Source organism: Scyliorhinus torazame, chromosome 2 (genome assembly GCF_047496885.1).
Source record: "Scyliorhinus torazame isolate Kashiwa2021f chromosome 2, sScyTor2.1, whole genome shotgun sequence".
Classification (NCBI taxonomy): Eukaryota; Metazoa; Chordata; class Chondrichthyes; order Carcharhiniformes; family Scyliorhinidae; genus Scyliorhinus; species Scyliorhinus torazame.
Window position 1 is genome coordinate 191834067 of NC_092708.1, and position 14241 is coordinate 191848307.

At 50.5% G+C, this 14241-nt stretch overlaps 1 protein-coding gene across 1 annotated transcript in view; it reads right to left on the bottom strand.

The window, feature by feature from the left end:
- The window catches only part of LOC140394479 (protein mono-ADP-ribosyltransferase PARP12-like), a 119170-nt gene that overhangs the window by 72658 nt on the left and 32271 nt on the right, over positions 1–14241 (bottom strand). Inside the window, exon 2 of the mRNA XM_072481781.1 lies at positions 6270–6405. Coding sequence (XP_072337882.1) covers positions 6270–6405 — 136 coding nt within the window. The remainder of the gene's footprint in view (positions 1–6269; positions 6406–14241) is intronic.

Consider the following 14241-nt stretch of genomic DNA (forward strand, 5'->3'; position numbering starts at 1 on the left):
CTCAAGGACACTTGGAGGGACTCAGATACCTCAGAGGGTCGTGAGGTTGGAGGAGATTACAGAAATAGGGAGGGGTGAGGCCATGAAGGATTTTTTTAAAAACAAATGAGAGTTTTAAATTTAAGATGTTGGGAGCTAATGTGGGTCAGAGAGCACAAGGGTGTGAGGGCAACAGGACCCACTGTGAATTAAGACGTGGGCAGCAGAGTTCTGGATGACAAAAACAGCAAATACTGGACAATCTCAGCAGGTCTGACAGCATCTGTGGAGAGAGAAGGGAGCTAACGTTTCGAGTCCGGATGACTCTTTGTCAAAGCTGGAGAGCTGGATGACCTTAGATTTATGGAGGTAGAATGGGGGAGAGGACTAGAACCAACGGGCATAGTCTCAGAATAAAGGGGTGCCAATTTAAGACGATGAGGAGGAATTTCTTCTCTCAGAGTCTTTGGAACTCTTTGCCGCAGAGAGCTGAGGAGGCAGTGTCCTTGTGTATATTTAAGGCTGAGATAGATAGATTCTTGATCAGTAAGGAAATCATGGGTAAAGAACAGTAAAGTGGATGTGAGGAATGTTGGATCAGACATGATCCTATTGAAGGACAGAACAGGCTCGAGGGGCCAAACAACCTACTCCTGTTCCTATTTCGTACAGTCTATTGGAGTATATTGGAATAGTTGAGTCTTGAGGTAGCGAAGACTTAGGAATTTTGGAAGGGCGTAGCGAGGACAGTGTCGAGGGTGGTAAGATCCAGGGTCAAACCAGGCTGGGGGCTCGCAAATTTGGGGTTGCAGAGGAGCCGGGAGTGCAGGAGGCGAAAGAGGCCGGTATTCTGGCCTTTGCATCCCTGGTAGCCCGGCAAAGGATTCTTCTTCAGTGGAAGGATGCGAGGCCCCCAAGCGTGGAATCCTGGATCAGCGATATGGCGGGGTTTATTAAATTGGAGAGGGTGAAATTCGCCTTGAGAGGGTCGGTACAAGGGTTCTTCAGGCGATGGCAACCGTTCCTAGACTTCCTGGCAGAACGTTAGAGGATGGTCAGCAGCAGCAACCCGGGGGAGGGTTGGTTTGTTTCTCTTGAGTGGGCGGGTATTTTTGCCTTTGTGTTCGTGAAGGCTGTTAATTTATTATTTATGTATATTGGGGGGGGGGGGTCTTTTCTTTCTGTATTTTGTTGTTGATATTTTGTGAAAATTTGAATAAATTTTTTTTTTTTTTAAAGAGGTAGCGAAGACTTGTTTGAGGGTAGTTTACAATTCCAAGTATGGTCTTGCATGGTGGTGTTCTTCTAGATTGTTCCCTGACCATGTGACTACATACATCACACTGTGGGCAGTGCCACTCTTCAGTCTCACACTAACCCTTGCCCTCTGAAATGGCCAAGCAAGTCACTCAGTTCAAGGGCAGTTAAGGAGGGGCAGCAAATGGTGTCTTTGTCAGCGACGCCCACATCCCATGAAAGAATTTTTAAAATTCAGGTGCAGCTTTGCCTTAAAAGGGCAGATATTTACCCCCGGGAAATGTCTTTAGATATATGCAGGTGAGGGCTTTTGTGAGGAGACAGGTGAGGGAATTCCCGTGGGTCCCGGCACAAGAAATTCAAGACAGGATGATCTCGGGTGTATGGGTCGGGGAGGGCAAGGTGTCGGCAATACACCAGGAGATGAAAGAAGAGGGGGAAGCGCTGGTAGACGAGTTGAAGGGTAAATGGGAGGAGGAGCTGGGGGAGGAGATCGAGGAAGGTTTGTGGGCTGATGCCCTGGGTAGGGTTAATTCCTCCTCCTCGTGTACAGGCTCAGCCTGATACAATTTAAGGTGGTTCACAGAGCTCACTTGACGGGGGCGAGGTTGAGCAGGTTCTTTGGGGTAGAGGACAGATGTGGAAGGTGCTCAGGGAGCCCGGCGAACCATGTCCAAATGTTTTGGTCATGCCCGGCACTGGAGGGGTTCTGGAGAGGAGTGGCGGGAGCAAAAACTCAGGTGGTGAAAGTCCGGATCAAGCCAAGCTGGGGGCTAGCAATATTTGGAGTAGTGGACGAGCCGGGAGTGCAGGAGGCGAAAGAGGCCGGCATTCTGGCCTTTGCGTCCCTAGTAGCCCGGCGACGGATCTTGCTAATGTGGAAGGAGGCGAAGCCCCCCAGCGTGGAGACCTGGATAAACGATATGGCTGGGTTCATAACGTTGGAGAGGATTAAGTTTGCCTTGAGAGGGTTCTACAAGTGGTGGCAACCGTTCCTAGATTATCTCGCGGAGCGTTAGAGGAAGGTCGGTCAGCAGCAGCAGCAACCTGGGGGGGGGGGGGGGGTGGGGGGGGGGGGGGGGGGGGGGGGGATGTCCGGGGAAGAGGGGGGGGGGGTTATTGTTTGTAAGGGAGAAAAATTGTGTTAAAAACTTTAATAAACATTTTTTTTTTTTTAAAAGGGCAGATATTTGAATAGCAGTGGTCCTCATTGGAGTTCTCATTGGAAGGGCATTGAAGCATTAATACCCCATGCAGATTTATTTACACTTCTCAATTTCTTTTTTTCAACTAAATTTAGAATACCCAATTATTTTTTTCCAATTAAGGGGCAATTTAGCGTGGCCAATCCACCTAACCTGCACATCCTTGGGTTGTGGGGGTGAAACCCACGCAGACACGGGGAGAAAGTGCAAACTCCACGTGAACAATGGCTCGGGGCCAGGACTGAACCCGGGTCCTCGGCGCTGTGAGGCAGCAGTGGTAACCACTGTGCCACCGTGCCGCTCTATCTATATCAGAAGATCATCTGCATACAATGAAACCCTATGCTCAACCCCTCCCCACTCAATCCCCTTCCAACACCTCAACACCATGACCACCATTGCCAATGGTTCTATCGCCAAAGCAAAAAGCAGCAGGGAGAACGGGCACGCCTGCCTTGTCCACCGGTTCAAACTGAAGCATTCCATACTCGTCCTGGTCATCCGAACACTAGTCATTGGCGCCCTGTACAGCAACCAAACCAAATCCACAAAGCCCTGCCCAAACCCGAACCGGCCCAGCACCTCCAACAAATACGCCCATTCGACCCGATCAGCCTTCCCGGTCCATAGCCACCACCATTTCTACCTCCTGCCCCTCCGAGGGCATCATAATTATATGCAGCACGGTAGCATAGTGGTTAGCACAGTTGCTGCACAGCTCTAGAGTCCCAGGTTTGATTCCTGGCTGGGTCACTGTCTGTGTGGAGTCTGCACGTTCGCCCGTGTGGGCGTGTGTTTCCTCCGGGTGCTCCGGTTTCCTCCCACAGTCCAAAGATGTGCGGGTTAGGTGGATTGGCCATGATAAATTGCCCTTAGTGTCAGGTTAAGTGGGGGCTACTGGGTTATGGGGATAGGGTAGATACGTGGGCTTGAGTAGGGTGCTCTTTGTAAGGGCCGGTGCAGACTCGATGGGCTGAATGGCCTTCTTCTGCACTGTAAATTCTATGATTCTATAATAACATTGGGCAACCTGCGCATATTTGCCAACAACTGCCGCCCCGTCACAAATCCCGCCTGGTTCGATCCTACCACACCCGACACACAGTCCTCCATCCACGATGCTAACACCTTTGCATCCACATTCAACAACGAAATTGGGTGGTACGACCCACATTGCACCGGGTCTTTATCCCTCTTTAAAATCAATGAGATGGACATCTGCGACAATGTGCGGGGGGAGCAACTCCTTACCATGACTTATTATATATCGCCACAAGCAGGGGCCCCAGCTCTGCACCACACCTCTTGTAGAACTCGGCTGGAAACCCATCCAGCCCGGGGCCTTTACTGCCTGCATCTAACCCATGCAGTCCATCACCTCCCTCAGCCCAATCGGGGCCCCAACTGCACCTTCTCCTGCCCCACCCTCAGAATCTCCAGCCCATCCAAGAACTGCCTCATACCCTCCTCCTCAGGTGGAGGCTGTGACTCATACAGCCTTCTGTGAAAGGCCTGAAATACCCCATTCACCCCCTCCGGGTCCAACAGCACCTTGCTCCCTTATCCATCACCCTTCTGATTTCCCTTGTTTCCTCAGTTGATGCGCCAACATCCTGCTTTTTCCCTTCACCCATACACTGCTTCTCTGGCCCTCCGCAATTGCCCTACTGCCTTTCCCATGAACACCAACCTAAATACCATCTCGAGCCTCCACTAGTCTCGCTCTCTCCTCTCATTCCACCCTCTCCCTGTGCACCCGAATCGAGGTGAATTCACCCCTTACTACGGCCTTACATGCCTCCCACAGTGTGAAGGCCGTGAACTCCCCCGTGTTGTTCAGCTCTATACTACAAAAAGGTCAATCCGGGAGTACACCCGGTGCACACGTGAAAAGTACGAGAACTCTTTCACTCTCGGCCCCCATAATCCCATGCGGTCCATGAACCCCCTCAACTCTTTTGCCATTGCTAAAACCTTCAACGGCCTGGGACATGATCTGTCCAGCCTCTGATCCAGAACCATGTTGAAGTCGCCACCGGGCATAAACGTTCACCAGATCAACTGGCGTGCCGTCCAGCTTCCCATTAACCTGTCAAGTATCTTCCCCCCTGGAGAGGCAGCATGGTGGCACAGTGGTTAGTATTGCTGCCTCATGGCGCCGAGGTCCCAGATTCGACGCCGGCTCTGGGTCACTATCCGTGTGGAGTTTGCACATTCTCTCCGTGTTTGCGTGGGTTTCACCCCCACAACCCAAAGATGTGCAGGGTAGGTGGATTGGCCACACTAAATTGTCCCTTAATTGGAAAAAATGAATTGGTACTCTAAATTTATTTTTTTAAAGTATCTTCTACCCTGGGGTCAGCTACATTACAGCCAAACTCGAAAGCCACTTTCTTGTTGACCACACCGCCACTCCCTCATCTGCATGATTACCTCCGAGTGGAACAGCTGCCCCACCCATCCCATCCTCAGTCTCATCTGATCTCCCGCTTCAGGTGTGTCTCCTGAAGAAACAAGGGGCGAAATTCTCCAGTATCGGCGCGATGTCCGCCAACCGGCGCCAAAAGCGGCGCTAATCAGTCGGGCATCGCACCGCCCCAAAGGTGCGGAATCCTCCGCATCTTGGGGGGCCGAGCCCTAACCTTGAGGGGCTAGGCCCAAGCCAGATTGATTTCCGCCCCGCCAGCTGGCGGAAAAGACCTTTGGTGCCCCGCCAGCTGGCGCGGAAATGACATTGCCGGGCGGCGCATGCGCAGGAGCGTTAGCGGCCGCTCACGGCATCCCCGCGCATGCGCTTTGGAGGGAGTCTCTTCCGCCTCCACCATGGTGGAGACCGTGGCGAAGGCAGAAGGAAAAGAATGCCCCCACGGCACAGGCTCGCCCGTGGATCAGTGGGCCCCGATCGCGGGCCAGGCCACCGTGGGGGCACCCCCCGGGCAGATCGCCCCGCGCCCCCAGGACCCCGGAGCCCGCCCGCGCCGCCTTGTCCCGCCGGTAAGAGAGGTGGTTTAATCCACGCCGGCGGGACAGGCATTCTAGCAGCGGGACTTTGGCCCATCCGGGCCGGAGAATTGCAGGGGGGGGGGCCCGCCAACCGGCGCGGCGCGATTCCCGCCCCCGCCGAATCTCCGGTGCCGGAGAATTCGGCAACCGGCGAGGGCGGGTTTCACGCCAGCCCCCGGCGATTCTCCGACCCGCCGGGGGGTCGGAGAATCTCGCCCAAGATGTCCGTCTTCAAACTCCTCAAGTGTGTGAAAACACTCGACTATTTAACCGGCCCATTTAACCCACATACGTTTCACGTAAACAACTGGGTCGGAGGGGCTCCCCCCCACTTCCCTGTCAACTTTGCGGACAAAGCAGATATGTGGTATTTTTAAACATTTTACTTAGATTAAATTCCCTTAAATCTGTGTCCTCTGGTTACTGATCCGCCTATCGTATGAAACACTTTTTACTTACTTAAAATCCTTAATGATTTTAAAAACCCGTCTTAAATCTGGTCTTAAATTTCTCTGCTCTAAGGAGAACAATCCCAGCTTCTCCAGTCTCTCAACCCTGGTTCCATTCTCATAAATCCCCTCTGCTCCCTCCTTCAGCCTGGACATCCTTCCCAAAGTGAGGTGCCCAGAATCGAACCCGAAACTTAAGCTGAGGCCTAACCAATGATTTACAAAGCCCAATCATTTTCTGGCATCAGTCCAAAATTTCACTGGTTTAAACCTTAACCTGCTGTTGTTGTTTAACTTTGAGTAATGCCTCTGATTTATCATGTCAGTCATACTCTCCATGGGGTTCCACCTTCACCCTCCTCCTTTCAAATCCTACCTCAGGCAGCAGGGTGGGCTCATTCTGCAGGAGGAGCTGACGAAGTTCTGTGATGTCCAGATTGCCAAGTCCATTATTGCTCAAGATGGCCTCATTGTGAGGAGACTGGAGGTCATGAGAATTTGTGCAGGGTTTTCTGAAACAAATAATAATAATCTTTATTGTCACAAGTAGGCTTAACACTGCAATGAAGTTACTGTGAAAATCCACACTCTGGCGCCTGTTCGGGTACACAGAGGAAGAATTCAGAATGTCCAATTCACCTACCAAGCACGTCTTTCGGGAATTGTGGGAGGAAACCGGAGCACCCGGAGGAAACCCACGCAAACACGGGGAGAACGTGCAGACTCCACACAGACAGTGACCCAAGCGGGATCGAACCTGGGATCCTGGATCTGTGAAGCAATAGTGCTACCCACTGTGCTACCATGCCGCCCACTGTGGTGTAAGAATGTGAAGTTGCTGTGCTCAGAGATGTGACTCAAACTTAAAATGTGACTAAACCAAATGGTTTGTTGTCATTCCCCCCATTCCACAACGTTAGAATTATGGAGAGAATGAGGACAACTTGGTGAAACACTAACTCTTTCCCTCTCCACAGACGCTGTCAGGCGACCTGCTGGGTTTATCCAGAATTTTCTGTTTTTATTTCAGATTTCCAGCGCATCCACAGAATTTGACTTTTTTTTAACGTGTTGATCAGAAACGCGATGAGCCACATCTGTGTCATGATATGCACTCATGCACATAATGAGATACAGACAGGCAGTGACAGACACCCAGTACAGCTAATCTACACACTGGACAGAACACAACCAATCACCAGGCAGAACACTAGAGGGGGGTTTCCCACTATAAAACACACGAGGCATTGGCAGTCTGCCTCTTTACACTGGTGACAACTGTAGTGACAGTCAGGGTGTATATATCAGTCAGCACCTTCTACACGTGGCTCAGAGCTAGTCTTGTCTAGTTAGTTATAGTTAGCACACTTAGATTAGTAGAGTGTCAACCCACAGCAAGCTGTGTGCACCTCCCCAGAAGTTCAATAATACGTACTGAACTAACGTCCAAGTTTGGTGTCTACTTTATAGTAAAACTGCATCCAGTTGCAGTCCGTGTTACCCCAGGGTGAATAACACGACAATCTGGGTTCTTGATTAGCCGCATGCCAGTCGCAGACAGATCGCACAACTTAAATAGTTGTGCAGATAACACAAAACTTGGAAGTATTGTAAACTGTGAGGCGGATACTGATAAGATTCCAAGACAGGCTGGTGGAAAAGGTGGATGTGTGACAGGCGAAATTTAACACAGAGGCGTGAAATTATACATTTTGATAGAAAGAATGAGGAACAGTGCAGTATAAAATAAAAAGAGCAATTCTAAAGGGGATGCAGAAGCAGAGGGACCTGGGAAATAAATTACACAAATCATTGATGGTGGCAGGCCAGGTTGAGAAAATGTTTAATGAGGGACAGGGAATCTTGGGCTTTATAGATAGGGGCACAAAGTACAGACGTAATGATGAATCTCGACAAAACACTGTTCAGCTTCAACTGGGAATTGTGTGTCCAATTCTGGGGAACCACACTTTTGGAAAGATACAAGGGAGAGTGCAGAAAAGATCTTCAAGATGTGCTCCAAAAATGGTGGCACAGTGGTTAGCACTGCTGCCTCACAGTGCCAGGGACAATTCTGACCTTGGGTCACTGACTGTGTGGAGTTTGCATGTTCTCCCCATGTCTGTGTAGGTTTCTTCCGGGTGCTCCGGTTTCCTCCTAGTCCAAAGATGTGCAGGTTAGTTGGATTGGCCATGCTAAATTGCCCCTTCAAGTCCAAAGATGTGCAGATTATGTGGGGTTACAGGGATAGGGTGGAGAAGTGGGCCAAGGTAGAGTGCTCTTTCAGAGGGTCAGTGCCGACCTGATGGGCAGAATGGCCTCCTTCTGCACTGTAGGAAGTCTATAATTCTTTTTTTTATAAAATAAATTTAGTGTACCCAATTCATTTTTTCCAATTAAGGGGCAATTTAGCGTGGCCAATCCACCTAACTTGCAGATCTTTGGGTTGTGGGGGTGAAACCCATGCAAACACGGGGAGAATGTGCAAACTCCACGCAGACAGTGACCCAGAGCCGGGATCGAACCTGGGACCTCGGCGCCGTGAGGCTGCAGGGCTAACCCACTGCACCACCGTGCTGCCCTGGAATTCTGTAATTCTAACGAGAAACTAAAGTTGTGGATAGATTGGAGAAGCAGTTAGACCAACAATGATCTTGTTGAATGGCAGGGCAAGCTTGAAGGTTTGAGTGGCCTCCTCCTAATGTGTATGTCATAGAATCAGAGAGTCATAGATGTTTACAGCATGGAAACAGGCCCTTCGGCCCAGCTTGTCCATGCCACCCACTTTCTATCACTAAGCCAGTCCCACTTGCCCGCATTTGGCCCATATTCCTCTATACCCACCCTGCCCATGTAACTGTCTAACTGCTTTTTAAAGAACAAAATTGTACCCGCCTCTACCACTGTCTCTGACAGCTCGTTCCAGATGCTCACCACCCTGTGTGTGAAGAAATTTCCCCTCTGGTCTCTTTTGTATCTCTCTCCTGTCATCTTAAACCTATGCCCTTTAGTTCTAGACTCCCCTACCTTTGGGAAAAGATGTTGACTATCTACCTTGTCTATGCTCCTCATTATTTTATAAACCTCTATAAGGTCACCCCTAAGCCTCCTACGCTCCAGGGAAAAAAGTCCCAGTCTATCCAGCCTCTCCTTATAACTCAGACCATGAAGTCCCAGTAGCATCCTGGTAAATCTCTTCTGCACTCTTTCTAGTTTAACAATATCCTTCCTACAATAGGGTAACCAGAACTGAACACAGTATTCCATGTGTGGTCTCACCAATGTCTTGTACAACTTCAACAAGACATCCCAACCCCTGTATTCAATATTCTGACCAATAAAACCTGGCATGCTGAATGCCTTCTTCACCACCCTGTCCACCTGCGACTCCACCTTCAAGGAGCTATGAACCTGTACTCCTGTTCATGTAGGCAAGCTGGGATTGTTCTCCTTCGAGAAGGTTGTGAGGGGCCTAGCTGGACGGCACGGTAGCACAGTGGTTATCACAGTTGCTTCACAGCTCCAGGGTCCCAGGTTTGATTCTCGGCTTGGGTCACTGTTGCAGAGTCTGCACGTTCTCCCCGTGTCTGCGTGGGTTTCCTCCGGGTGCTCCGGTTTCCTCCCACAGTCCAAAGATGTGCAGGTTAGGTGGAATGCCATGATAAATTGCCCTTAGGTGAGGTGGAGTTGCTGGGTTACAGGATGGGGTGGAGGTGTAGGCTTGGGTAGGGTGCTCTTTCCAAGAGCCGGTGGAGACTCAATGGGCCGAATGGCCTCCTTCTGCACTGTAAATTCTATGAATCTATGATTCTGTGGAGCAGCTAGAGAAAAATTGTTCCCATTGGTGGTAGAGTTGAGAACCAGTGGACACAAATTTAAAGGTGATTAGCAGAAGAACCTACAGAAACAGAGATAAAACATTTTTTTAAATGCAGCGAGCGGTCCGGATCTGGAATGCACGCCTCGAGTGTGGTGGAGGCAGATTCGATCGATACTTTCAAAAGGGAATTGAATAAGCAGTTGGAAAGGAAAAAGTGGGACATCCGGTGGCGGCATGTAGAGGGGAAGTCGCATGTTGGGTGGCTACTGCTCGAGACGTGTTTTTAAGAGTTTTAATGTCCGGTCCTGGGGGCAATTTTTGAATGATTGGGTATTATAGGAAGGCGAATAATGTTGAAGAGTCAGTCAGAAGAAAACAGCCGTGAAGCAGGGAGGGAGTGAAGATTCACCGTCGAGTGAGAGGGCCAGCCCATGAGCTGGCAAGATGTCGGAGGCTGGGCTGCTGGGAGGGGTCGCACTGCTTACAGCAGAGAAGATGACTGAGGTGTTGTCCTTGGAGCTGGAAAAGCAACTTGCGAAGCATATGGAGGTGTTGAGAAAAGAGATGGCAGTGACTTTGAAGGCGTTGGTGGAGGATGCACTTGCTCCGGTGAAGGTGGCTGTGGCGAAAACATCGGCCGAGGTGAGGGAGCAGGGCGAGAAGATGAAGGGAGTGGAGGAGACAGTGTCGCTGCACAGTAATCAGCTCACCTCGATGGTTGATGAGCTGCGGAGGGTGGTCGAGGACAATAAGTGGCTGTGAGCAAAGTTGGAGAACTTGGAAAACCGTTTGACGCGGCAAAATTTGAGGATTGTGGGCCTGCCTGAGGAGGTGGAGGGCTCGAGGCCGATGGAGAACTTTGCCAAGATGTTGGCGGTGATTGTTCTCTTCCACAAGTACAACATGAAGGAGAAGGTCTTGAATGAGATGAAGAAGAAGCAGGAGGTGCAGTGGGTTGGTGCTGGTGTTCGCATTTATCAGGACTTAACGGCGCAACTGGCGAGGAGGCGAGCGGCTTTCAGCCGAGTGAAGACGGCATTATACAACAGTGGGGTGTGGTTTGCCATGGTGTATCCAGCTACGTTGAGGGTGACCTACAACTCCAGAGACTTTTACTTTGAGACGGTGGAGGTGGCGGAGGCGTTTGTGAAGGTGGAAGGCTTGGGGCAGAAGTGAGGAATGGGACTGAAGATTGGTCGTGGACTGTGGGGAGGGGAGTTGGAAGAGGGTACATATATATATATATATATTTCTGGTTTATATTTTTACTTCACGCTATTATAGAGGTTAAGTTTTTATTGTTTTTTGGAGCAACGGTTTCTCTGAGATTTGTATGTTTGCACGGGTATGTTGGGTTCTGGTTGTTTTCCTGGGACTGGGCGGGGGTGGCGGTGGGGGGGGGGGGGGTGGCGGGCGCCTGGGCAGGGGCCCCACACTAGCAAGCTTAAGTTAGCTAGTGAATGGAGGTGTGGTGGGGGGAGGGGCTGTGGACATTGGAGACTGGTGAGCAGGTTTCGATGGGCCTAGGAGGTGTGAAAATGGGAGGGGGGAGGGGATCGATACTGGGCGAGGCTTTTGTGAGAGGAAGTGGAGGGGTGATTCTGGGAGGGGGGGATTCTGGGAGGGGAGGCGGGGTTCGATGTTAACAATGGATAGGGGCGGGTCAGGCCCTGAGGACAGGGTCCGGAGTTATAATGATGGTGGATAGGAATAGGGGTGGAAGAGACCCCTGTTAGGCAAGTTACGTGGAACGTGAGGGTGTTTTGAGGACCAGTGAAGAGGTCGAGGGTGCACCTAAAGAGTTTGAAGGTTGATGTCGCGATGCTGCAGGAGACACATTTGAGGGTGAAGGATCAGGTAAGGATTAGGAAGGGCTGGGTTAGGATCAGGTAAGGCGTTAGCTGGACTAATGGTGGAAATGGGAAGGGTGGACTCTTGGATGTTTCTGCATCCAGGGGAGCGGGAGTATTCGTTTTTCTCTTTGGTTCATAAGGTCTATTCGAGGATAGATTTGTTTGTGGCTGTTGGCTGGGGTCAAGGAATTGGAATATTCGGCAATTGCGATATCGGATTATGCGCCGCATTGGGTGGACATGGTGTTGGGAGAAGGGGGCAGTGCAGAGGTCAGGGTGAAGATTGGATATGGGGTTGTTGGGGGATCGAGGGGTTTGTGATAAGATTGGGAAAGTAATCGAGGAATATGTCGGGTTTAATTGTACGGGGGAGGTTTCGCAGGCGGTGGTATGGGAAGCTCTGAAGGCAGTGGTGAGGGGGGAGGTGATATCTTTTAAGGCAAAGGTGGATAAAGAGGAGAGGGTGGAACGGCAAAGGTTGATAGACGAGATGTTGGAGGTGGACAGGAGGAATGCAGAGGATGTGGATCCTGTGCTTTTGGAGAGGAGGAAGGAGCTACAGGCGAGCTTTGATCAGTTGCCCACAAGGAAGGCGGTGCGCCAATTGAGGAGGGCGAGGGGAGCAGTTTATGAGTATGGGGAGAAGGTGGGACGCATGTTGGCAGGTCAACTTCAGAGGGAGGCGGCGGCGAGGGAAATTGTTCAGGTGTGGAACAGGGCAAGGAAGTTGGCGGTGGCTCCGGAGCAGATTAATAGGGTGTTTGAGGAGTTTTACGAGAAGTTATGTAGGTCGGAACCACCTGGGGAGGATCGGGAGATGCAGGAATTCCAGGATGGTTTGGAATACCCGAGTTTGGGGGAGGAGATCGGGCCATATTGGAGGGGGCAATAGGGGAGCAGGAGATGAAGGAAGCAATTGGGAGGATGCAGTCGGGGAGGGTAGTGGGGGCTCCAGGTGGAGTACTATAAGAAATTGAGGGATAAGTTGTTGCCGCTGATGGTGGGGATGTTTGAGAAGGCGATAGGAAAGGGGGTGTTACCACAGACTTTGGGGCAGGCCTCGATCTCCTTGTTGCTAAAGAAGGATAAGGATCCAACAGAGTGAGAGTCGTATAGCCCATATCACTCTTGAATGCGGATGCAAAGGTATTGGCGAAGGTGATAGGGAAAGATCAGGCGGGGTTTGTGAAAGGGAGCAGCTCTTTTCAAATAATAGGCGGGTATTGAATGTGGTTATGGCACCGGTGGAGGGAAGGGAGACAGAGGTGGTTGTGGCACTGGACGCCAAGAACGTGTTTGACCGAGTAGAATGGGGGATTTGATGTCAGTTTTGGAGCGTTTTGGGATTGGGCCGCAATTTGTGAAGTGGGTAAGATTGCTATACAAAGATTAAAGGAAAGGACAGCACAGGAATAGGCCCTTCGGCCCTCCAAGCCCGTGCCGACCATGCTGCCTGTCTGAACTACAATCTTCTACGCTTCCTGGGTCCGTATCCCTCTATTCCCATCCTATTCATGTATTTGTCAAGATGCCCCCTAAATGTCACTATCATCCCTGCTTCCACCACCTCCTCCGGCAGCGAGTTCCAGGCACCCACTACCCGCTGTGTAAAAAACTTGCCTCGTACATCTCCTCTAAACCTTGCCTCTCTCACCTTAAACCTATGCCCCCTAGTAATTGACCCCTCTACCCTGGGGAACAGCCTCTGACTATCCACTCTATCGATGCCCCTCATAATTTTGTACACCTCTATCAGGTCGCCCCTCAACCTCCAGTGAGTTCCAGTGAGAATAAACCAGAGTTTATTCAACCGCTCCTCATAGCTAATGCCCTCCATACCAGGCAACATCCTGGTAAATCTCTTCTGCACCCTCTCTAAAGCCTCCACATCCTTCTGATAGTGTGGCGACCAGAATTGAACACTATACTAACTAAGTATAAGTAAGTGGCCTAACTAAGGTTCTATACAGCTGCAACATGACTTGCCAATTCTTATATTCAATGCCCCGGCCAATGAAGGCAAGCATGCCGTATGCCTTCTTGACTACCTTCTCCACCTGTGTTGCTCCTTTCAGTGACCTGTGGACCTGTACACCTAGCTCTCTCTGACTTTCAATACTCTTGAGGGTTCTACCATTCACTGTATATATATTCCCTACCTGCATTAGACCTTCCAAAATTCATGACCTCACATTTGTCCGGATTAAACTCCATCTGCCTTCTCTCCACCCAAGTCTCCAAACAATCTAAATCCTGCTGTATCCTCTGACAGTCCTCATCGCTATCCGCAATTCCACCAACCTTTGTGTCATCTGCAAACTTACTAATCAGACCAGTTACATTTTCCTCCAAATCATTTATATATACTACTAACAGCAAAGGTCCCAGCACTGATCCCTGCGGAACACCACTAGTCACAGCCCTCCAATTAGAAAAGCACCCTTCCATTGCTACTCTCTGCCTTCTATGACCTAGCCAGTTCTGTATCCACCTTGCCAGCTCATCCCTGATCCCGTGTGACTTAACCTTTTGTACCAGTCTACCATGAGGGACCTTGTCAAAGGCCTTACTGAAGTCCATATAGACAACATCCACTGCCCTACCTGCATCAATCATCTTTGTGACATGTTTGAAAAACTCTATCAAGTTAGTGAGACACGACCTCCCCTTCACAA